Source organism: Lynx canadensis, chromosome B1 (genome assembly GCF_007474595.2).
Source record: "Lynx canadensis isolate LIC74 chromosome B1, mLynCan4.pri.v2, whole genome shotgun sequence".
In the NCBI taxonomy this organism is placed as follows: Eukaryota; Metazoa; Chordata; class Mammalia; order Carnivora; family Felidae; genus Lynx; species Lynx canadensis.
In genome coordinates this window covers 170,078,253-170,104,123 of record NC_044306.2, presented here as the reverse complement: position 1 = coordinate 170,104,123, position 25,871 = coordinate 170,078,253, and the positions used below count along the sequence as shown (strand labels likewise).

At 38.6% G+C, this 25,871-nt stretch overlaps 1 protein-coding gene across 2 annotated transcripts in view; it reads left to right on the top strand.

The window, feature by feature from the left end:
• The window catches only part of GRXCR1 (glutaredoxin and cysteine rich domain containing 1), a 315,239-nt gene that overhangs the window by 252,821 nt on the left and 36,547 nt on the right, over positions 1-25,871 (top strand). The window contains exon 4 of one of the 2 annotated variants that reach the window (XR_003968455.1): positions 3,094-3,158. Coding sequence is in view for 1 of the 2 variants with exons in the window: in XM_030313952.1 (XP_030169812.1) it covers positions 3,094-3,336 (243 nt within the window). In the remaining variant the exon portion in view is untranslated. Of the gene's footprint in view, positions 1-3,093; positions 3,337-25,871 lie in introns of those variants that run through there. The other variant, XM_030313952.1, reaches the window with a different exon arrangement.

Sequence of the window (25,871 nt, the reverse complement as noted above, 5' to 3'; positions counted from 1 at the left end):
AGCACCATGTTTGGCAAATAAATGATTCTAGTAACTGAATGAATGACTAGCGGTTATTTTAAAGGGACATAAACTCAGTTTCTCCGTCAGGTCAAGCTGTCAGTGTGATTGCACTGGGGCTCCTTAAAATGTAATATGAATCCAAATTCCCCAGAGAACTTGTTAAAATGCGGATTCTGACTCAGCAGATCTAGGGTGAAGCCTTTTTTCTGCATTTCCAACTGGTATCTAACTAGTAGAACTTGGTTGCACATTGGAATCACCTTCAGAGCTCTAAAAAAAAAAAAATCACAATTCTGAGATTTTCACTCCTGGTGATTCTGATTTAATTGTTATGTACTTGGCCTGGGCTTTGGGCATTTTTAAAAACTCCCCAATTTATTCTAATATCCAACACATTTGGAGATCCATTGATTGCAGGTGAAGCTCATTCTCAACAGGAGGTAAAGGGATATCTTTGTTTCCTTTTACATTAAACAGCATCCAACATGGCCACTAATGGGGGTCCATCTTATTACTACTTTTTAAATGCGTGTCCCTTAGAGACACACAGAGACACACAGAAAAGTGGTACAAGCAGAGAGAATCCTATATGAGTTGGTTACTGTGACGGCAGAATGGTCCGATTTTAAACTCTCCCACCTCTACTCATGGGGAAAATGTATGTCTTCTTAAATATTTCAAAAGTTACGTGTAGCTACTGAAAAAAGTGGAACATGTTGGTGGAATCAAATGTGGATCTAGCAGCCTTGCAGCCCGAGGAACAATGCATACTTACGCGCATAATGTCATCAGAGAAAAGGGACCCTGAGTGCACTTCCAGGAGCTGCAGTATTTGTCGTGAGTTTCTTGATTCTCTACTTGCCCATAACCATGAACATGAAGATAACCCATAGGTTCTTGGGCATTTTGTTTCTCTCTTTGAAAACCAATGCTTCTTCATCTACAGCATAGTAACAATCCCCCTTTCTTGTCATTAACTCCACTCATTTTTTTCCCACTGATTCATTCTTGTTTGTGTTTTTAATCTTACAAATCCCACAATGTGGAGTGTAACTGAGCACAGTAGTGCATGTCAAGCCCTACACTAGTTGTTTTCATTTTCTTGGTTACTTAGTCTCCTCAGCAAACCTGCTAGGTAGATCACATTTGACAGTTGACAAAACTTACTAGTTTGAGGCTTACTAGTTCATTAGCTTCTCCAAAACACAAAGATGGCCAGTGGCAGAGTCTAGATGTATCTAATGTTTCTCTACTCCAGTATTAATTAACAGTGTATAGGCCAAATTCAGCCTTCAAATATTGTGGTCCACATGGTCTGAATACATTTTTAATGAGGTTCTGGCATTTAGAAAGAATAAAATTTTCCATAAAACGCCAGATTTTGGGGTACCTGGGTGGCTCAGTCGGTTAAGTGTCCAACTCTTGATTTCAGCTCAGGTCATGATCTCATGGTTCATGGGATCAAGCCCTGCATCTGCCTCTGTGCTGACAGTGTGAAGCCTGCTTGGGATTTTCTCTCTCCCTCTCTTTCTGCCCCTCTCCTGCTCATGCTCTCTCTGTCTCTCTTAAATAAATAAATAAATAAATAACCTAAAAAAATCAGATTTCAAGCTTATATTTAAAATAACATGTCATAAATAAATAAATAAATTAATTAATTAAATAATAATGTCTGACAACAGTGAGTAACGTGCCTGACAGCCTGAAGCTTGCCTAAAGCTGAGTGACATTTTTTATCTTTCAGATGACTTTTTACCTCTCACTAATATCTCTTTTATTTCTGGTCTGGCCCAGCATTTATGACACCTGTTTGGTCCTTCCAAGTCTCTGGGTTTTCAGCTTAGCGTGTAAACTCTATTGAGGGAAGCAGTGATTCTTTCATCCCTGATATATTGTGTCATCAGGAAAAAAATGTCCTCTTTCTTGGTGAGGTGGACATCATTGCCTTGCCATCTTAATGACTTTAGACCTTTTTAGGACTATGTGTACATTCACCTCTGATGCACTGTTCTGACTTCTTTGAATACAAAGTGGTAGAGCTTAGTATCTTACCTTCTGATTCTAGTATTTAGTTGTCTGGACTGGTTTCCAATCAAAGATTTGCCTTAACAGGGGTTTGTAAGTTGCGTCCTTGTGTTTTAACAACTGTGGCCCAGTGAAAACTCACGTATCCCTTGGTCTCATGGTATAGTTGTATTTCGTTTAGTCTCCTTCAAGGAAGACTGTGACAAGGAAGAAAAGGATCTTTCCTAATGTTGTCAGGGCCTATGTTGTGTGGCCCTAGCAGTACTGGGCAGGTTTTCTCAGGAATACAGTCACTGACTTCAGATGTAGCAGGAAATATAGAAGACAGGATTCACACACAGAGAATCGTCTTGCTTGTGAGAGTTGCTTGCCTCTGTTGTAGTGTACCTGTTTCCTTCCTTACTTTCCATGCCTGGCTCTGACCCACTGGCCACTATGGTGTTGGTGTCTATGCACTCCCTCTGGGTCACTGCAGAGCTTTCTCGCTGCACATTGGAGCTCTGTTGCTCGACAGAGTGCATGCACATTTGCTGTGCTACTTAAACCTCAGAACAATCCTATGATATACATCTTGTTATTTCCAGGAAATAGTGGCCCAAAGACCATAAAATTTGTTAAATTGATAAGTGGGAGGGTTTTCAAATGGTGAAATACTAACCTTGACTGTTCTGTCACATTTTTTACTTTGGGTTTAAGAGGCAGATCTAGTAATTGAAAAATGTCTACAAAACACAAGAGAGATCATTCAATCATTCCTTATCTTACCACATGGTATGCCGTGTGAAACATCATCAATTGAAGATATACCATTATTTGATTTGCCACTGAGAACAGAAAAAACACTGTGAATTAAATTATGCCATTTAAATTATGTTGATTGTTATCCACTTTTTAATTACAGATTTTCTAACATAAAAACATGTCTTAGAATTGACAAATATGGCACTTCAACTTTACTGCATACTTTTAATGTATAACACACTGAAATGCTAATTGTCTTAAAATAATAAGATGTAAGAAAGTAAATGCAAATATTGACACTATACTACAATGTTTTTTCTTCAGCAACCATCAATTGACCTAGAATTTGACCGTGTAGTGATTTATACCACTTGCCTTCGTGTTGTACGAACAACCTTTGAAAGATGTGAACTGGTTAGAAAGATCTTCCAAAACCATCGAGTAAAATTTGAAGAGAAAAACATAGCTTTGAACGGTGACTATGGAAAAGAGCTAGATGAGCGATGCCGGCGTGTTTCTGAAGCTCCTTCCCTCCCTGTCGTGTTCATCGATGGCCATTACCTTGGGGTAAGTACTCCGCTAAGGAAAATCTTCTTTTTTATTGAACCCAACCAGCATTGTTAGAAATCTATAAGCCTATGACAAGGCAACTTGCAACATAACTCCTGGGAAATTTGCTATTTTTTTGGAGTTCCAACCAAAGGAATTGAAGCACTTATTTCTGTCCCAAATGATGTGTTGCTAACAGTGTTCATCCCTACAGAAGCATGGTGAGATAAAATCAGCATTAAATTGCCTTTTTGAATAGGAATACATTTTTTAAATGTTCAGTTGACTTGAGTTTTGCATTATGAAGCTTGACATGTGAGATAAAAACTATTTTTTATTGCACACAAGAAAAACAGAATATTTATAAAGATGTACATTTGTGAATTCTCTTATACCCCATTATCGAACACTCAGTTTCCTACCTAATGAAACTGAGATGGTGGTCCTGAAACAAAATCAATAAGAAATGGGGCCTGGAGCCAGAATTTTATCTGCTTGTTAAAAATTATTCTGAATTTTGGTAATTTGTCAGTGTGAGACACAAATTTAGGCTTACAGAAAGAAGAGAAAACTCCCAGAGAAGCCAGGAAACATGACTGCTTCATTTTTCTTTGAATAATACTGTTAGCGTTAATTAACCCCCATCGATCTAAGAGCACGCACAATCGCACAGTCATTAAGAAGCCCGAGAAGAGGCTCTGAACAGTGCACTTTAGAAAGAGTAAGAACAAAGAGCCAAGGGACACCAGTGGTTGAGGGGGTGGGACTGACTCCCCCCAGATCACTTATCAGGGAACAAAGAGCTGCTGTCAAAAGGCAGATGGATATTTGGATCTTGGCTTTGTTTCGCATCTGGTCTTAACCCTCAGCTTTCAGGGGAGGTTAGAAAAAATCCAGAGCAGGAAATGCTCATGTTTTGTTACAGGGAAACTGTTCTGATATTCTGTCTAGAGCCATCACTGTTAGAGACAGCCTGTCATCTTATGGAAAGATAAATGCAGTGAAGCCATGATTCCTGGGTATGACTTCTGCAATCCTACTTTTAACCTGAGCTGGACACAGACTACATTCTGAGGCAGAGGACTTTTGATTTGATGCATTGAGCCTCTTTTATCATATTTCAACATGTACCCTTAGGTCCCAGAAAGTTACAACAATGGCAGTCATGAGTGATAAATTAATAATAATAGAGTAATAATGATACTATACTGCACTCTCAGCTTTACACATTCATCTCATCGAATCCCCAGGATAGCCTCAGAGAACAACTCTGCTCTACTGGTTGAGAAGCAAGACAGCCTTGTTTCAAATTCATGCTCCAACACGTCTATGTGATTCTGGGCAATTTAGAAATCACTCTGTTCCTGGGTTTTCTCATTTGTAAAAGGAGAAGCGTAATAGAACCTTTCTCACAGACTAATTGTGAGAATTTTACCATATGTAATATATACAAATGCTCAATTCTTGTGCCTGGAACAAGAAAACAAGTATGTTTTTAATAAATAGTAACAACTTTATCCTTATTTTGCAAAAGAGAACATTAATTATTTTGCTTCAAGTCACAAAGCCAGTCAAGTGACAGGGCCAGGACTCAAAGTTAGGTCTGCCAGACTCCTCAAACCCCAGCTTTTTTGGCACATCACCTCAAGGAAAGGGATCTTTGATACTTTGTTTGCTGATGCAGTCTTAATACCTAGAAAAGGGTTTTGGCACAAAGTGCTCAGAAATGTATGTTGAATGAGTATATGATGCTCTATTGTCCTTTCATATTCTCTCCTTCTCTCTGACATTCTCCTACCATGAAAGGATCTGATAAACTCACCCACACCAGGAGGAAAAAAATCACTGATAAGGGTTTTGGTCATTTGCCTTTTAACCCTGGAAAAATTCTGATGATAGTAGAAGATATTTCCCTTTGTGGAATTTTGGTTTCTGTGATCTACCCAATTAAACATAGTGGGTGACTGCCACCTTATACAGGTGGAAAGTTGGCTTTACCTGATGCACTGCTTTTGACCATACTTATCTTCTTCCTACTTCTAAGATGATCTAACAGGAAGTAATGCTATTTTTCTTTCCATTTGATGGACAGAGGGAGAGTGTGACAGACAAGAGAGGTGGGGTGCAGATTTTTTCTCAATTGCTTTTTTCTGTGATTACTTTATTAATACAGTGGCCTAGAGAAGGAAAGATCACAGAGGTACTACCTTATTGCTTCTGCAATTTGAAGCTAATGCCCCAAATCTGGAAAGAGACCAGAGACGGATTTCTTTTTCCTCTTCATTTTTTTCTTATAAAGGAGATTTACTTCTAAATCTATAATTTAAAAGGAGGCAAACACCCCAGAAAACAACTTCTACAACAAACTCCCCTCCTACTACAAAAACCCCTTTATTTAAATTCCAGTGTGCAGTTGTAAATGTAACACAGCGCTGGAACTGGAGAGAGAGCCTTTTCCCTGCAGAGTTCATTCATCTGAAATGGAAGGATGCCCTCTGCTGGGTTTTGGCACATGGTGAAGCATGATTCCTAGGGAGGAAAAGAAGCTGATGTTGGTAGTTTCCTTAACATCTGTGATGTTTTAAACGGTCACACGAAACCATTTGATTTAGCTTAAATTTAGATGAGTGAGAAAAATCAAGATGTATGAATCATCTGTGCAATACAACTGTTTGAAAGGAGGGAGAGAGAGAAATTGAGAGGGGCAGAGAATGAAGTCGACAGAACAGAAACAGGCATATGGAGGCACACTGTGGGAGACAGTGAGATGGGGTGGAGAGAGCATGAGGCCGTTTTGCAACAGCTGCCCTATTTTCCTGCATCATTGCTGCCAGACCCAGGGATAGGTGGTGCCAGACCCAGGGATGGGTCTCCACTGCAGGGACCTTAACAGAGTACAATGGGAAAGAGCAGAGGAATTAACAAGAATGCTCAGCTCTTTTTTCCTGATGACCCCCATTCCCAGCCAGACTTCTATGTAAAGATGGAAGCAATGCAACAGTCAAGGGAAAGGAATTACTTTAGAAAACAAATCTTCACTGTCCTGGCATGCTCCATCAGGGGAGGGAGGGTCAAGGAGCTAGTTGGGGGCTGGGAGGGGTGGAGGGTGGGGAAGCAAGTTCAGCTTGAAACTTTTAAAGCAATAATCTTGTGGATTTGGCATCAGGAGATCTTTATACAAAAAAATTGTGTTCCTGAAGTTTGGACATAAGTTATCTTAGAAATTCTAGTAGGAAATAGGTTAGAAATAGTGTGTTGATTCTGGACCAACCATAAAACTTTTACAGTAGAAATCTATAAAACCCACATTGGAACTGAGCTATAAAACATAGAATGAATCAGAGTGGAGACTCTGGTAATGAAGAGGAGTAGAAGAGCTGTTGATCTAGGCAGGTCTCTTAAACTAGCTGATATTGAGCTGTGACTGCTTGATAATTCGGTATCCATTGAAAATGCTATTTTATTCAGTTCAAGAATGAAGGAATTGTTACCAAGCATAGGTAGTTTATAGACTAGAAATATAGGCTCTAAGCAAGCTTTCAGAGAGAACTTGTATAACTTCTCTGCAGAAATGGGCCACCAAAGAAGCCTGTGCCACAATTAGGAAGCTGCTGGCTCCAGAAATGCCTCTGGATTTGGTCCTCTCCAGCAAAACAGATGATTTGTTCTCTGCCCCTTTTCCTACATAATTCTGTTCCTAAGTAAAGTCTCCAGTGAATGAGTATATCTGTGGTTACTGAATCAGTCACATATGAAAACAACGGAGGACAATGGGAAATGTGGCTTTTAGGTTTCTAGCCTTTACAGTACAGGAAGACGCTTTAGAAGGAGATTGGATTGGTTACGAGTGAGCTGAACCACAGTATCTGCCAGATGCACTGTTTTGTTTGTTTTAATCAGATTATTGAGGTACAATTTACATATAATAAACTGTATCCATTTAAATTATAATTTGATGGGTTTGGGCAGATATTTACACCCGTGAATCTATTAATACATTTGAAATACAGAGCATTTCCACCCCCACACCCCCCAAATACTCCTCATGCCAATTGACAGTCAGTCCCTTCCTCCAACCCCTGTCCCTTGGTGACCATTAATCTTTCTGTCAATATAGTTTTCTATTCTTCTAATGTCTTTATCTGGTTTTGGTGTCAGGGTGATGATGACCTCATCAGGTGAGTTTGGTAGTGCTCTAACTTGTGCAATTTTAATTTCTGGTTCTCTTTATTCTTTGGTGTAGAGTATTAAATCATTCAGCATCACTTTATTTTTATGTGAAGGGCTTCTTATACACTATTATTGTAGTGTGGGTCTGCTGTAGATGAATTCTTTCAGCATTTTTATGTCTGAAAAAATTCCGTCTTTGGTTTTTATAAGATATCTTTGCTGGATATAGAATTCTAAGGTTGAAAGGATTTTTTTTTTCTTTTAGTACTTAAGAGACATTGCTCCTCTATCTTCCATTTGCATTACTTCTGATAAAACGTATGGTGTCAACCTTATCTTTGTTCCTCTGTATGTGTGTCTTCTCCTTCCCCTTGCTGCTTTTAAGATTTTTCTTTTAATCACTTGATTTCAGAAACTTGATTATGATATATCTTGGTATAGCTTTCTTCATGTTTCTTTTGCTTAGGGTTCATTGACATTCTTGGATGTGTAGTTTTTTCTTTTAATCTAATTTGGAACAGTTTCAGCCATTATTTTTTCTTTTTTTTTTTTTAATATGAAATTTATTGTCAGATTGGTTTCCGTACAACATCCAGTGCTCATCCCAACAGGTACCCTCCTCAATACCCATCACCCACCCTGCCCTCCCTCCCACCCCCCATCAACCCTCAGATTGTTCTCAGTTTTTAAGAGTCTTTTATGGTTTGGCTCACTCCCTCTCTAACTTTATTTTTTTCTTTCCCTTCCCCCATGGTCTTCTGTTAAGTTTCTCAGGGCCACATAAGACTGAAAACAGATGGTATCTGTTTTTCTCTGTATGACTTATTTCACTTAGCATAACACTCCAGTTCCATCCACGTTGCTACAAAAGGGCATATTTCATTATTTCTCATTGCCATGTAGTATTCCATTGTGTATATAAACCACAATTTCTTTATCCATTCATCAGTTGATGGACATTTAGGCTCTTTCCATAATTTGACTATTGTTGAAAGTGCTGCCATAAATATTGGGGTGCAAGTGCCCCTATGCATCAGCACTTCTGTATCCCTTGGGTAAAGTCCTAGCAGTGCTATTGCTGGGTCATAGGGTAGATCTGTTTTTAATTTTTTGAGGAAACTCCACACTGTTTTCCAGAGTGGCTGCATCAGTTTGCATTCCCACCAACAGTGCAAGAGGGTTCCCATTTCTCCACATCCTCGCCAGCATCTGTAGTTTCCTGATTTGTTCATTTTGGCCACTCTGACTGGCATGAGGTGATATATGAGTGTGGTTTTGATTTGTATTGGCCTGATGCGGAGTGACGTTGAGCATCTTTTCATGTGCCTGTTGGCCATCTGTATGTCTTCTTTAGAGAAGTGTCTATTCATGTTTTCTGCCCATTTCTTCACTGGATTATTTGTTTTTCGGGTGTGGAGTTTGGTGAGTTCTTTATAGATTTTGGATACTAGCCCTTTGTCCGATACGTCATTTGCAAATATCTTTTCCCATTCCGTTGGTTGCCTTTTAGTTTTGTTGATTGTTTCCTTTGCAGTGCGGAAGGTTTTTATCTTCATGAGGTCCCAATAGTTCATTTTTGCTTTTAATTCCCTTGCCTTTGGGGATGTGTCAAGTAAGAAATTGCTGCGGCTGAGGTCAGAGAGGTTTTTTCCTGTTTTTTCCTCTAAGGTTTTGATGGTTTCCTGTCTCACATTCAGGTCCTTTATCCATTTTGAGTTTATTTTTGTGAATGGTGTAAGAAAGTGTTCTAGTTTCATTCTTCTGCATGTTGTGTCCAGCTCTCCCAGCACCATTTGTTAAAGAGACTACCTTTTTTCCATTGGATATTCTTTCCTGCTTTGTCAAAGATTAGTTGGCCATACTTTTGTGGGTCCAATTCTGGAGTCTCTATTCTATTCCATTGGTCTATGTGTCTGTTTTTGTGCCAATACCATGCTGTCTTGATGATTACAACTTTGTAGTAGAGGCTAAAGTCTGGGATTATGATGCCTCCCGCTTTGGTCTTCTTCAATGTTACTTTGGTTATTCGGGGTCTTTTGTGGTTCCATACAAATTTTAGGATTACTTGTTCTAGCTTTGAGAAGAATGCTGGTGCAATTTTGATTGGGATTGCATTGAATGTGTAGATAGCTTTGGGTAGTATTGACATTTTAACAATATTTATTCTTCCAATCCATGAGCATGAAATGTTTTTCCATTTCTGTATATCTTCTTCAATTTCCTTCATAACTTTCTATAGTTTTCAGCATATAGATCTTTTACATCTTTGGTTAGGTTTATTCCTAGGTATTTTATGCTTCTTGGTGCAATTGTGAATGGGATCAGTTTCTTTATTTGTCTTTCTGTTGCTTCATTATTAGTGTATAAGAATGCAACTGATTTCTGTTTATTGATTTTGTATCCTGTGACTTTGCTGAATTCATGTATCAGTTCTAGTAGACTTTTATTTTTTCAAATATTATTTAGATCTTCCCTTCCTTCTCTTCTTTTCAGAGGCTCTACTTACATGCATATTAGGCTGCTTGAAGTTGTTCCATAGCTCACTCCTTTTCATTTTGTATAGTTTCTCTTGCTATGTCTTCTAATCTATTCCTAATCTTTTCTTGTAAAATGTCTAATCTTGTGTTAATCCTATCCAGTTTATTTTTTTTAATTTCAGGAATTATAATTTTATCTTCAGGCATTTAATTTTTAAAAAATATATATTCCATATCTCTACTTAACATGTTCAATATATCTTCTAGCTTTTTTTAACATATGGGATATAGGTATAATAACTTGTTTTAATCTCCTTGCCTGACAATTCTAATATCTGTGTCAGTCTGGGTTGGTTTTAATTGATTGATTTTTTTCCCCACATTGGGAGTCATATTTTCTACTTCTTTACCTGCCTGGTAATTTTTTATTGGATTCTGCATATTGTGAATCTTATCTGGTTGGGTAAAAGTATTCCTTGTTGGGAAATTTTTGTATTCCTATAAATATTCTTTTTTTTTTAATGTTTATTTATTTTGAGGGAAAGAGAAACCAAGCAAGCAGAGGAGGGGCAGAGAGAGATGGAGAGAAAGAATTTCACACAGGCTTCACACTGTCAGCGCAGAACCTGATGCAGGGCTGGATCTCACAAACCCATGAGATCATGACCTGAGCTGAAATCAAGAGTCAGATGCTTAACTGATTAAGCACTCAGGCGCCCCTGTATTTCTATAAATATTCTTAAACTTTTTTGCTGAGATGCAATTAAGTTGCTTGGAAAAAGTTTGCTATTTGGGGTTCTGTTTTGAAGATTTTCAAGACAGAATTAGCTTTAGTCCAAAGCTAATTATTCCCCATTATGGAAGCATAATATTGTGGGATCTTTATCTAATGCCCCACTGATTATTGGGAACAGGCATTCTTCTCAGACCTTTTCCTGGGTACTGTCCCTTTTAATCTTTTCAGGTTCTTTTGCTAGCCTTCCATACTTGCCTTACATGCATGTGCTGATGAGTACGCTGCTGAACGCAAGCTGGCTCTCTGCACATCTTCAGAGTTCTCCACGAAGCCCTTCATTCTCTAGTACTTTGTCCTGTAAACTCCAGCCATCTTAGTTTCCTGGGCTTTTAGTTCTATTTCCTCAACCCAGAGTGTCTACCAGGTTCTTAGGTTCCCTTTTCCTGTACACAGCTTGGAAAACTGAAGAACTCACTTCATTTATTTCCTGGCTCCCAGGAAAGACGAGTGGCAGGATGAGTGGAGGGTGGGGAATGTTTGATAATTTTGGTTTCTTTATGGGAATGTGTTATGATATTAAATAAGTAGTGTCATAAACCACCAATGTAACCAATGTAAAGTTAGATGTTTTATTAGGTTTTGAAACCATTCTATTTTAAACCTCTTGAAAATATTTCCCATATATATGAGAAGTGGTCTTTAAATGTTGGGGCCATATTCTTCTTTGAAAATCTGATGAAAGTTATAGACCTTCTCATTATACATGTACACAATCTTCTTTACAATATAAGAGCTTTCTGAGAATTTATCCCTAGGTAACTAACTTTTCAATAAAAGGAGTACTTTGGAGACGGTGCCTACTGGAGTATATCCCACTTCTTAGTTGTCTTTGAAGATTTTACTTAGTAATGTGACCCACTTCTTCACAAGTAAGTACAATCATATCTCATGCTGATATTTTTGTATTTAATTATGGAATCAATGAATTTAGAACTTTATCTTTTCTTTTTTTTTTTTTTTTTTTGGAAGTCATCAGTATCCTTTGTGGTCATTTTCTTAATCATTAGCAATTTCATCAGAGGTCCAAATGGACGGAGAATCTTCTGAACATTCGTCTACCCCTGTTGTCTTGGATCTTATTTGTAATAGACACAGTAAATATTTAATCTTCAAGCCTCCTTCATCAAAGTCATAAATTATTTGTTTCTGGCCTGTTCCCTCCACTTCAGAAAGCACGGGGTTAGAGAAGTCTGAAATTTAAGCCTAAGTCAGGTTCTTGGAATTTAAATTAGGCAATATTTTCTTGTGTGATTGCTTCTTTGTCCTTTTTTTTTCTACTTAATTGAGGATAGTTTTTGTTAGCAACAACAATGACAATAACAGTAAAAGCTAACTTGAATGATATACTCTGCCAAGCGTTTTGCCTCCTTGTTCTCTTGTACATTGTAAAATAGTTCGGTGAATAGTACTACTATCATCTTTCCCACCCCCAATTTCATACCTGAAGAAAAGTAAAGTTTAGAGAATTTACAAAACAGTTTAAATACCTTCAGATCACAAGTGGCAGAGTGAGGATTCAGCTTTGGGTGTGTCTGACTCTAGAGCTTGGACCCTTTAAAATCAAGTCTGCAAAGTTCTTAACCTTCATCTCCCTGGCTTTCAATTCTACTATTTAGCAGCATAGTCACACCCTGAATTACTTCATCAGGTGAAACTTCTCCACATTCAAGATCTTAAACTTAGAAACATCCTGCAGTGGCCCCAATGTTCTGTCCTTCTGTCTATCCCCTTGTCTCTCTATTGAACTTGTTCTATCATCAGTGATATTGTGTGTCCTTTTGCCTTTTCTACTTCTCGTAGCTTATAGTCACAATTTTGGTTTCACTTGTTTCCCTCCCTTACTGTATTCAGGAATATGGTAATACTTAGTCTGTTATCACCTGCTGGACAGGCTCTGTGGAGCTCCCAAGTTTGTCCATTCCCAGTCCTACGCAACCCCCTTCATCCGTTTTTCCTCTTTTCCTCTAGTATAACCAAGGGCATTATTGGAGAATATCTAAAGTCATAGCAAAGAAGTCTCCAACAAAGTTGTATTATCAGCATTATCTAGGCTCATTGTCTAATTTTCATATCAATACTTTGTTGGTTTTCTTTTGTGACCCACATAACCAACTGCTCCAGTGTTTTCTAATTTCACCAAACAGAAGTCCCATTGCCATCTTCTGCTCTCTCTTTATCACATCCATTATTATCTTTCTCTTTTTCTAGTCTTCAAGTCTATTTGCAGCTCTAATCTTGTAGGGTATTTTAATTTTACAGATATTTTACCTAAACATTAAAAAAAAAAAAACTAGCATAGAATGATGCCTCATCATTAGTTACTTATTTCAGTTCTCTGGTTTTGATTAGTGACCCCACAATTTTCCCAGTCACAGAGGCTCAAAATCTTGGTTTTCTTTTACTCCATCTTTCTCTTACTCATATCTGATCACTTGCCAAGGTTTACACTGTATCCATTGGGATCTTCATTTTCACATTTTGGGAGCTCCTCCTGGAAAATAAGAGTAGCAAAGTAAAGTGGAAGCAGACATCTGGATACAAGAGTAAGTTCTTTTCCTTGCTAGTATGGGTATTGGTCCAGTTATTTGGTCAATTTCTTTAAGATGAAGATAATAAAATACCTACAACATTGGGCATTTTGAGAATTAAGTGAGATGAAGCATAAAAACTCACAGTGTCTGGAACATGGTGCACTCTAACCCTTTGCTAATATTATTAAGGCAAAAGCTTTAGAGAAAACATATACTTAGGATGTATAGGTGGGGAGAGATAGAGATAATAAGAAGAATTAAGAGAAGGCTGGGTCAATAAATCATGAGAGGAGAAAAGGTGGAGTATATTCTGAGTCTATCCTCAGACATCAATGTCCAAGAGGTCTGATTCATGGGGGCAGGATGCTGCACAGCATCTGAGCTTCTGGTTAGTGGTAGTGTTTTTTTTTAATTTTTTTTTTTCAACGTTTATTTTATTTTTGGGACAGACAGAGACAGAGCATGAACGGGGGAGGGGCAGAGAGAGAGGGAGACACAGAATCGGAAACAGGCTCCAGGCTCTGAGCCATCAGCCCAGAGCCCGACGCGGGGCTCGAACTCACGGACCGCAAGATCGTGACCTGGCTGATGTCGGACGCTTAACCGACTGCGCCACCCAGGCGCCCCAACACACCTATTTTTTCTTAAGATGAAACATACCAGTTACTTATAAAATACTCTGCACTATTATTTCCTTACAATATGACAATGATTTTCTCTCTCTTTTTAATAGTAAATACAGTTTTACCTTATTCAACTCAGAAAACATTTTTTATGTGAAAATGTCAAAAAGTGACATCGATTTGTTCTTTATTATTAGAACAAAGCTAATCCATTTAAACGTGTGTCCAAGTAAGAGGCAGAAGGCTGAAGGAATTAATTTCTTAGATTCTTCTGTTAGCACCTCTTCTCTCTCATATCCTCTCAGATCAAGACCAAGTTGGAAGACTGGTGGGGCTACCAACAAGATGAGGTTGCCAAAGATTTGCTTTATTAGGTTTTGAAAAGACAAATGTAGAGAGATGCATGCAGATGTTTCATACGGAAACATAGAACCTTGGATTAAGAAGGTCGGTTTGGATGTCAGCTTCTCAAGTGTTTCTCTCAGCACATGAATTCTTTCTACCATATCCCTGGGCAAAGATGAACAATCTTTGAACACACCCAGTGGCAACAACCTCACTGTGGTTCAAGGCAACCTATTTGATTGTAGTACCCCTTTAAATATTAGAAAGTGCTGCCTTTAACTTCCTGCACTTGTTGGTCTTAGTTCTTGAACCTAGAAAAATGAAATTAAAACCATTCCCTCATTCATAACTATAATTTAATTTGCAAAAATATTGGGAGGTTTTCTCTGAGGTTCCCTTAACTCTTACTTGTCTCATGGTTTTCTGAACTTCCACATCTTAATTATTCTCCTTAGGACCTAGTCTCGTCTTTAAATGCAGCACCCAAAACAAGAGCTAGTCTTCTAGATGATTGTCTCTATGAATATTATCTCTATCACTCTATGAATGGAGCCTCCATTTAAGCATCTATGCCATACAATGAATCCTACTGAGTCTGAGGCTAGTTAAAATACTTATATAACTTTCATGTGAACGTTTCTCAAGATAAAAATTCCTTATACCCTTGTTTTTTAGGTCCATTTTACTAGGTCTCAACATCCCTTTCCCATGGATATGTGGTTAGTAGACAATAATTAAGACAACAAGGAAACAGAATTTTCCTGTGAAATATAAGCTGCTATTTTTGATGACTATCATTCTCTTTCTGCAAGCAGATCAGTCTGGTGCTAGTATCATTCCTTAGATCATGGAGTAAAGAATTTATCAAATGACTCAAGATTCCATCTCCAGAAAAATGTGGTCATGGACTATAACAAACCATAGTCAAAGTTTGGGCTTTATGATGGAAGTAGCTGTTAACAGCTTTTGCTACGTAACAAACCACCCCAAAACTTAGTGGTTTAGAACAACATTTACTGTATAGATTGTGATGTTTCCTGGACTTGGCTGCTTGTTGTGGTCTACTTGTGGCTCGGCTAGAGCTGAGTGGTCTAGGATGATCTCACTTACGTGGAAATTGGTTTCTCAGATTTTCTCCTCTTTAGTAGCCTAGCTGGAACTTGTTACATGGTGGCAAAGACGTTCCTAGAAGTGAAAGAGGGCAAGCCCTGAAGCTCAAGCACATTAAAAACCTCTGCTTAAGTCATGGTTGTTTTGTCTCATTGACTAGAGCAAGTCATAGGGTCAGCCCCAGATTCAAGATGGAGAAAACAGACTCCACCTACTGGTCGGAGGACCACCAATGTCACGTCCTAGAGTGGTGTGCACACAGTGAGGCATGAACACATTGGTGGCAATGACTGCAATAAACTACCGAAGTGCAGACCTTTGACATCATCTAATCCTGGCTTTTTGCCTGAGTCGGATGTGCTCAGTGACATTTTCATGTTGGAGGATTGCATACTTTTGATTTACCGAAGTCTGTTAATGATGCTTTAACACTGCATGTGGTCATGAAATTAGTTTGTGTAACAGTTTGGCATTCAAAGCACAGCTCTGTAGAACTAAATCAAGGAATCAGTCCTCTTCAAATTGCCACAGTCACATACCATCATCTTAGTCCTACAGTAATCCTGTAGCATCACCACTAACATCTTGTGATGTGCTGGTTCCACTGACCAAATCTTTGCCTTCAGTTTTGCTGATTTGTTTGGCTCTTACCCTATTCTTGCAGAGAAAATGTGGAAGGACTATGATTATACTGTTTTCATCTCATATTTTGGGTGCTGCCTTTAAATCAATGACATGAAGAATCATATAGCAGTAGGTACCTTGAAACCTGTTTATGTGCTATTTAACTTTCACTCCAAAAATTTAGAGTCCGTTAAAGAGAGAGTTTTTGAGGCATGTAGGCATTACGTATTCCAAAATTATAGGCCCAAGGAACAGCTTCATCCGTATAGTCTTTCCTTAATATATATATCCTGGCTTTACCATTTCACAAATTTTAGTGAATTGTCCCACTTGATCAAGACTTTGCCGCATTTAGTTTTGCCTGCTGTAATTGTCTGTATGGCAGGATACTTATAAAGTGTCTGGTAGGTACATTGTTTAATTACTTGCACAATATATCAAAACTTGAGGCTTAAATTTGATGCTATGTACCTAGGCACTATGAAAGTATAAAATAGACGTGTTGAGGGGAGCCTAGGTGGCTCGGTTGGTTGAGCGTCTGACTCTTGATTTCGGCTCAGGTCATGATCCCAGGGTCGTGGATTGAGCCCTGTGTCAAGCACCACACTGAGCATGAAGCCTGCTTCAGGTTTTCTCTCTCTCTCCCTCCCTCTGCCCCTCCCTGCTCGCACACCTGCACATATACGCTCTCTCTCTCTAAAAAAAAAAAAAACAAAAACAAAAAACCAAAAACAAACCGGTTGTGTCTGTTTGTGACTTGGACACAAATTAAAGAGGACACAGAGCATACCACCTCATAAAGGGATCCAGGAGCCAATTTGCCTGTATCTTAATTTAGATGTAAATTGCTAACTATTCCCAATCTGATTGAAAAGAAAATATATTTGTGCATAATCAATGTTTTCTTATTTGGATTTAAAGACATAATGTAAGCATTGAAACTCTTTTTTTTAATCTTAGAAACTGCAGAAAAATAATGTACCATTCTATGAGTAGGTGAGAGTTAATAGAAATTTTAATGAGCATCCATTTCTAATAGAACTTGAAATCACTATCTCAGTAAAGAAGAGCTTTGGTTGGTAATGAGCTGTATTTCTGTTCTTGTGAGCAGAGAGACTTAGTGTTTTCTCAACCAGCAGAGGGCTCTCACAATATAAGAAAACACATTAAATATACAGTAGAATAAATGAGCTCAATTAAAATTAAATGCCTTAAATATCTGGATAATAGACAAAGTTTCAAATCTATATTTCCTTTCAGGAAAAGAAAAAACTAGGAGGAACAATTTTGAACTGACTATTCAAGAACTTAAAACAAATGTCATAAATATTTTATCCGTTGGGGGCCTGAGCCTGAATCAAACATTTATACCATTCATTTACATTTTGAAAGGAAAAAAATAAGGAAAAGGAAAGTGAATGTATTTTCTCTTAGAGTTTCTGGCCCTTAGGACCTATTTTTCTATAAACATCTAGTTTGTTACCGTGATATTATATATGATTACAACCCAGCAAACATTTCACATGGGGATTCGACAAAGTAAATAGCTCCTGTGCCAAGTGGCAGGCTTCCTTATGTTCAGGTAGGATTATGATACATTGTGTTGTGTTTTGTTTTGTTTTTAATCACTCCTTGGACTCCCAGCTTGGTTGAACTCAGCCCAAGATGCTTTTCTCTCCAAACACAAAAATTAAGCTAAAGACTTGACCATATGTTTGGTCCTGGTTGGTGTTTATTCTCTGGATTAGGTTCAAAGAATCAATAGGGTGAATAAAACGAAGCAAAGTACCTGTCTAACTACAAGCCCTGAACTGCTGAAGCAAAGACGAATCCTGGGCTTCCTCTTTGGGTGCAATGAAGTCAGTCTTGTGGGGAATCAGCAGGGTTCAGTGGCCCCAGGAACCAGGGTTCATCCATTAATTGTGGATTTCAGCCACTCTCTCAGACTCCTGTGGCCTATTTGAGAATCTGAGGAGGCGAATCAGAATTAGTGACTATCAAAGTGTTCTCTGTGGTGCCCCAGACGTACCCTCAACCTTTCCTTAAGGGGCCTCTGATGGGTAGTGGGAGTGGGAAGGATTTCAAGCTCTCCTCAGAATGCCAAACTATACCCTGTGATCCACACATTCGATAGTATTCCATCTATGGTTTCTGTTGAAAGATCTGAAATAAACAAAAAAAGTTCAGTTAAAGAACTTGGGAAAACAGAAACAAATGTCTAAAGTTTTTTTTTTTTTCATTATTTGTATATTATTTAAATTTCTCTGGAACTTGGGTCATATTGCTACAATGCAGGGTGGGAGTTGTGATCTACAGTAGGTGGGGCAGATTTGGATGTGTCCCTGTGTATGGCTTCTAGGCTATTGTAAGAGTAGTAATTCTGAAAAGACTACAAGGAATAAAATGAATAGTCACGGAGCAAACATTGAGTGCCCTCTGTGTACAAAGCAATGTGCAGTGTTCTAGAGATCCAAAGATTTTAAATGCACAGTTCCTTTATCTAGGGTCAAAATGTAAGAGATGTGTGTGAGGGGGAGAAGGAAGTGAGCATGACACATGCTATGTCACTCTAAGCTAGTTGTGCCAAGTGCTAAGTTAATCGTAAAAGTTTAGAAGGAGAAAAAAGATGTATTTCAGTCAGGGCAATGAGGGAAGGTTCTAAGCAGGAGGGAGCCTTTGAGCTGTGCTTTGCAAAATGAGTAAGATTTTCATAAGAAGTGGTGGGATTGTGCCCCTAATTCTGTGCCACATGTATTCCTAGCATAAGAGATTTCTAGAGAGAAATCTAGAGTTATGCCTAACTTGTGGACATCTTTGATTCTTTCTGAGGAGGTGTGATTCGGTTTAGTTCTGGGAAAGATCTAGGTGATGAATTGCAGGGTAAAAGAATTCTAGGGACTTACTGTTTTTTCCTGAAGGAATAACAGGTCAACTTAGATCTCTATAAAATGGTGTTAACTAAGGAAAAAGTTTTTATGAGTTTTCTCTGACATACAGTTTAGCTCTGTGCTGATTGTATCCAGCGTCCCTGCCACCACTGAGGTTGCCCCGTCAAAAGCCCCAAAGACATTAGTGTCCACTGAGGGCAGGAAGTTCCTTCCTTGTTCTTCTCTTTGGGGTCCTCAGGCATCACACATTTTTTGGAGTGTGCTGTGCTTTGGAGCTTGAAATGACCTTAGTGTGAACCTTGGTCTTTTGGTTTAAACTTGAATGAGTCAGGGGAGTTTAAACATGTAGTAAAGGGAGTGAGAAGTTAGATGGAAGGACCTAGGTGTTGCCTTGGCTATGGGAATATTTGCGGAGGAAACGGGCTCCTGTCTGTCTATTGTGTTTTGTCTCTGAGGGAAAAAAGGGTAAGATCTAAATTTTCAGATTTTTACAAGTCAAAATGGGAAATAAATCAATTTCATTCTGTCACTGATTGAGAGCCCTGATGCAGAAATGACAGCAAATCTCAGTTCCTTCTCAGGCAAAGCATACAATAAAAATAACAATGTGATTTTTCCTGAGTTTGCGAAGCTCAGTCTACCCTTTCACTTTGGGTAGTGCAGAACTCAGGTGACAGGCGGGTTATTCACAATGAATATTCAGTCAAGATCATTCTTTTCCCTGGGTTCAAAAACATGTATTTAAAAAATGCATTGCAATTCACAGTATAAGAAGTGGAGATTGAAAATATAATTGAATGTTTAATTATATTTTTATTTTGTAGAAAAATACTTGATACATTTTCCCGAACTTCTCTTCATCATTGACCGGTTTAATGCTTTTGAAATGACCAATAAATGAATGAATGAGGACCTATTATGTGCTATGCCAGGCCTTTTGGAAGATTTAGTAGCAATATAAACTGTGATGTTTGCGTACCAGAAACTTGCAGTGAGACTGTGAAGTCAAGAGTATGTGGAGGATTCTTTGTTCCATATGGATTTTTTTTTTCCAGGTTATAAAGACTATAGGACACAAGAGGAGAAAAAGATTGGTGAAAGATGGAATTATCTGGAAAGATTTCTTGAGCTCATAGAATTTCATTCTTTCATGATCTCTCTCTCTATACATTTAGCTCAACTTTCTGAGCGACCTTGAGCACGTTAACTTAACGCTGCGTATGTCAGTTTCCACATGTGTAAAAGAGGAACAATCCTATCTGCTTCATGGGATTATTTTTTAGGTATTGTTTTAAGCAATGGAAATATGGAAAGGATAACGCCCCAGTCTCTGCCCACAAGGAACTCACAGTGTGCAGGTAGACACAGAAACAAATTTGTCCCTCGGCGTGAAAGTACAGTGAAAGAAGTATGTGCTGTGTCGTTGTGTTATGACATCTAGAGGCATGAGGAGTGACTGCCTGAGGCATTCTGGGAAGGCTTCACAGCAGAGAAAATGCTTGCTTGGGTCTTTCAAGTGGACTAGAAGTTTATACAGTGAGCAAAGGCGGGAACAAAAAAGTAGAACGTGCAAACTCACAGACATGGTACTTTCTGTACGTGCTTTTAGTTTGGTATGACTCAAGTTCCGACTGTGTTTCAGGTATCAAGTTCCTTGTTACAAGTCACCCCAAAGTTTAGTGATTTGCAACCGTTTCTTTTGTTTCACAATTTCATGGGTTGAGTGCACTCAGCAGGGTGATTCCTCTGCTCCGTATGGCATCTGTTAGGGCCACTCACACAGTTGCTTTTGGGTGCCAGCTGGGCTGGGCTGGGAAGTACAAGAACCCTTCACTTAAAGGTTTTATTTCTTTGCTTTATTTTATTTATTATTTATATTTGCTTTATATTATCATTATATTATTTGCTTTACATTATTTATTATTTATTTTATTTATTTATTTGCTTATTTATTGTTTTATTGTTTTAGTTGACCCAAAGAACACACTTCTCGTGCTCCCTGTGGCCTCTCTAGGTAGCTGTCTTGGGTTTCTTCACAACTTAATGATCTCAGGGTAGTCAGCTTTTTATATGGCATCTGATGTACAAAAGGGAAGAAGCAGAAGATGCTAGACTTCTTAAAGTCTGGGCTGAGAGGTTCCAGAACATCATATCCCTCACTTCCTTTTGGTCGAAACAAATCATAAGACCAGCTTAGATGCAAGGTGAGGGGACAGACTCCATCTTTCCATGAGTGATGAGACATGGCTACAGGGAGGGAAGGAGGTGATGGTGGCCATCATTAGATATTAGCTACCACAAGTGTATATAGGGAGCTGGGGAAATATGATTGGAGAGGTTCCTGGAGCCAGGTAATGGAGTCAGTCATGGGTTGTGTTCTGCTGTATGGAGCTGGTTGGCTTTGCTTATGAGCTTCTAGAGCCAGACTGTGGTGGCTGTGGGTACCAGGAAACGTGCCCAGTATTTTCCACCCACGTTGTGAACTGCCCTAAAAGGCTTTTAGAATCTCCATAATGATAAAGTCTTTTTTAATGGTTTTATCATTTTTTTCATCTGACTACATTTTGTTTTTTTTTTTTTCATCTTTCCCCTGCTGTTGAAAATTTGGGCTCAGGATTGTAGAAAATACCACAATAAATATCTTTGTGAATGTAATTCTTATATAGTTAGAGTATCTTTTTTAGAGAACTTTCCAAAAACAAGAAAATGGAAGCCAAGGGCATTAACATTTTAATGTAATTCAAATATTGAGCAAAGAACACGGACATTTTAGTATAATCAGGACCTGAGCTGTTGCTCTTCTCTGCTCACCCTCTTAAATGTAATTCTAAATTTACAACTTCATTATTTTCTTCTTTTTGCTTTGATAGGATACTTTTGAGGATCATTGTGCAATTTCTTGAGTTTACTTTCTTTAAGGAATAAAAACTCATGGATTTGAATTTACTTCTTTTAAAAAAAATTTTTTTTAATGTTTATTTCTGAGACAGAAAGAGACAGAGCATGAGTGGGGGAGGGACAGAGAGAGAGGGAGACACAGAATCTGAAACAGGCTCCAGGCTCTGAGCTGTCAGCACAGAGCCCGACACGGGGCTCGAACTCACAGACTGTGAGATTATGACCTGAGCCAAAGTTGGTTCCTCAACAGACTGAGCCACCCAGGCACCCCTGAATTTACTTCTTTAAACTGCTTTCACTATGTATGTAAGTTTGATCCGTAACATTTTTTGTTTTTATTTTTTTTTAAGTTTCTTTATTTGAGAGAAACAGTGTGTATGTGTGTGCGCAGGAGGGGCAGAGAGAGAGAATCTTAAGCAGGCTTTGCACTCTCAGTGTGGAGCCCCATGTGGAGCACTAAGTCACAAACCCTGAGATCTTGACCTGAGTCAAAATCAAGAGTTAGATGCTTAACTAACAAAGCAACCCAGGTGCCCCAATCTGTAACATTTTAATTTTTATGTAAAGTAGTTGGTAATTTCAGTTTTTTTTTTTTCTCTCTTTGACCTAATTGTTCTTTGGAGAATGGGTTCATTTCCAAGATATTTTTTAATCTGGTTTTACATTTAACTATTTGTTTCTAATTGTATTGCATTGTGGTCAAATAATATGACCTATGAGATGATTACTGTTTGGAATTTATTGATTGATGTTTTCTATGTAGTCTAATATATAATAAAGTTATGTAAGATTTTCATGGCTTCTTGAGAAGAACAGGTAACCTCTATTTTGACAGATACATATATATAAATAAAACACAGTGTTTTAATTATATAATTATACCATTCAAGGGGCGCCTGGGTGGCTCAGTCGGTTGAGCGACCGACTTTGGCTCAGGTCATGATCTCATCGTCTGTGAGTTCGAGCCTCGCGTCGGGCTCTGTGCTGACAGCTCAGAGCCTGGAGCCTACTTCTGATTCTGTCTCCCTGTCTCTCTGCCCCTCCCCCACTCATGTTATGTCTCTCTCTGTCTCAAAAATAAATAAACATTAAAACAAATTTTATAGGGGCGCCTGGGTGGCTCAGTTGGTTAAGCGTCCGACTTCGGCTCAGGTCGTGATCTCACGGTCTGTGAGATCAAGAGCCCTTCGTCGGGCTCTGTGCTGACAGCTCAGAGCCTGAAGCCTGCTTCAGATCCTGTGTCTCCCTCTCTCTCTGACCCTCCCCCATTCATGCTCTGTCTCTCTCTGTCTCAAAAATAAATAAACATTAAAAAAAATTTTTTTAATAAAAAATAAAACAAATTTTATAATTATACCATTCAAATACTCTGATTTTTATTTCAATCTTTTTTTCCCATCAAATTCTTAGGGTCAGCTAATATACGTTAGTCTTTATCGATGTGGCTTCATATATTTAAATATGTAGAGATAAATACATTCGTGGCTTTTTCTAATAACCATCTTTGATAAATCAGTGCTTTTTGGCTTAAATTTTTCTTGTCTTATATCACTGCTCACACAGCCCACTCTGTATCTCCCATGGTATATTTATGTACTTTATTTTTGTTTGCCTGTATTCTTTTGCTTAGTAATTTTGATTTAGGTATTTCTTTTGTAAACAAAATTATACTTGGATTTTATTTGACATAATTTGTGAATCTTTATGTTTCAGGAAGAGAATTAATCCATTTAAATTTATGGTCATCACTAGGGGCCCCTGGGTGGCTCAGTCAGCTAAGCATCTGACTCTTGATTTTGGCTCAGGTCATGATCTCACGGTTTTTGGATTCAAGCCCTGCATCAGGCTCTGCACTGGTAGTGAGGAACCTGCTTGGGATCCTCCCTGTCCCTTGCTCTCCACCCCTCCACTCCCCTGATCACACTCACTCTCTCTCTATCAAAATAAACTTAAAAAAATTTTATTGTCATCACTAGAATTTTTTTCTTTAGTGTTGTCATTCTATTTTATCTTTCGTGTATTTTTCTATTTTCTGTTATCTTTAAAAACAAAGCCTAACTCTGGGGCACCTGGGTAGCTCAGTTGGTTAATTGTCTGACTCTTGATTTTGGCTCAGGTCCTGATCATGGGATCAAGGCCCACATTGGGCTCCGGGCTAAGCGTGGAGCCTGCTTAAGATTCTCTCTCTCCCTCTCCCTCTGCCCCTCCCCTGCTCACTCTCTTTCTCTCTCTCTCTAAATAACAAACAAGGAAACAAACAAACAAAAACAAAAAATTTTCTTTTGTTAAATGTACTGTGCCTTCTTTGCGGTCTAAGGAGAACCAGTTGGAGATTGCACGTAAGGTATTTGCAAGAATACGCTGCCTCTTTCAGTGAGGCCTCTGGCACGTGCTTAGAGCACTGTGAGCGAGTGTGAACTCTGCCATCACTGCTCAATCATTCCTGGATAAGAAGCCCTTCTCTGTAGCTGACGATGTATAACAGTGTTTCTCAACCTTTTTTTTTTTTTTCGTTATTGCCCTCTATCTGCATGAGTTTGTATATCATCATAGAGTATATATCACTTTCTCCCACCCCCTAAGAATCAACTTTCACTTCCTTGGAGACAATGCTGTTCTTTTTGAGGACGCTCGCTGGACAGAGATCACCTGACTGCCACTCAGCTCTGAATGAGCAGGTGTTGATCAAGTGTTTGAAGCCATGCACTTCCCCCCGGTCACACAGCCCCTTTAATGGCAGAGTTCATGGAAATTTCAGTCCTGTTTGCCCTTCCTTTTACAGCATTTCCTTTAAGACCCTGGCATATGGATATTACCCTGTCCTAGTTCTTATCACTAAATCAAATTTTCCGTAGCTCTTACGTTCCTTTTTCTTTTCCAGGGAAATTTGTTAGTGGAGGATAGAGGAGTTAGATCCAAGGGGTAATTGTCACCGTCTCACCTAGGTATCCGTATGGCTGCTTCCTAAGAAATTTCTGGAACACAACCATAGGCATGGTGTTAAAATGAAGCTGAGCAAATGCCCTTCTTCAGAGAGCTAAGTAATTTAACATGATTGATAATTAATAGTCAGGAGAAGGGGAAGCGCTACGAGTCAAACCTGGGATCACTGGGATGTCAATTACTCTGCACACCAACAGTCATTCTTTAAAGTAATTAGAACACAGATGACTAATTTATTGTGATTTTGTGCTTTGTTATTACATGAGATTAATTATGCAGCCTGCCTTTTTTTTCTGCCTTTGAAGATTGCCAGCACCTTATTATTAGATGCATAATTTTCATTTTTCTCTCTGGTCACAATTTCCCTGCTTAGAACTCCAATATTAGTGTGGAAAAGACTTGAAAATAAGATTTGTTCACATTATATTATATACATTCATAGTGGATCATGCTCTTTCCTCAGTGACCTAAAAACTCTTGTCCTCGTTTTCATATCGGGACCCAGAAGCCCGTAATGTTTGGTAGCTTGATTCAGGCACATAACGTCCAAAATGCCTTTGCACTGCTCATGGCTAACAGTACCTGCAGAATGTTAAAGCGAGCTGGTTGTGAGTCGGGGTAAAGTTCACATGTTTTAGTACAATTATTTAAATATAAAATATAATTAAATTCCCTTCTTAAAAAGATTTTAAACTATTTTTATTTTTATTTTTTTTTTAAAATTTTTTTTTTCAACGTTTATTTATTTTTGGGACAGAGAGAGACAGAGCATGAATGAGCGAGGGGCAGAGAGAGAGGGAGACACAGAATCGGAAACAGGCTCCAGGCTCTGAGCCATCAGCCCAGAGCCCGACGCGGGGCTCGAACTCACGGACCGCGAGATCGTGACCTGGCTGAAGTCGGACGCTTAACCGACTGCGCCACCCAGGCGCCCCCTTAAACTATTTTTATAACAATGTTAACATTTCTGTAGTTCTTTTGGTTTATCAATTTTTAAAATGTCTTGCATTTCCTTCTTACATTTCCAATTTGGGGAGAAAAGATAATGAAAGCATAGTTTTTCTTAAAAACTCTTTTTTTTTCTCTTCTCCTTTCTTAGCCCCCATTACACGTACTATACTTTACTTCAACTTTGAAAATGGCAAATG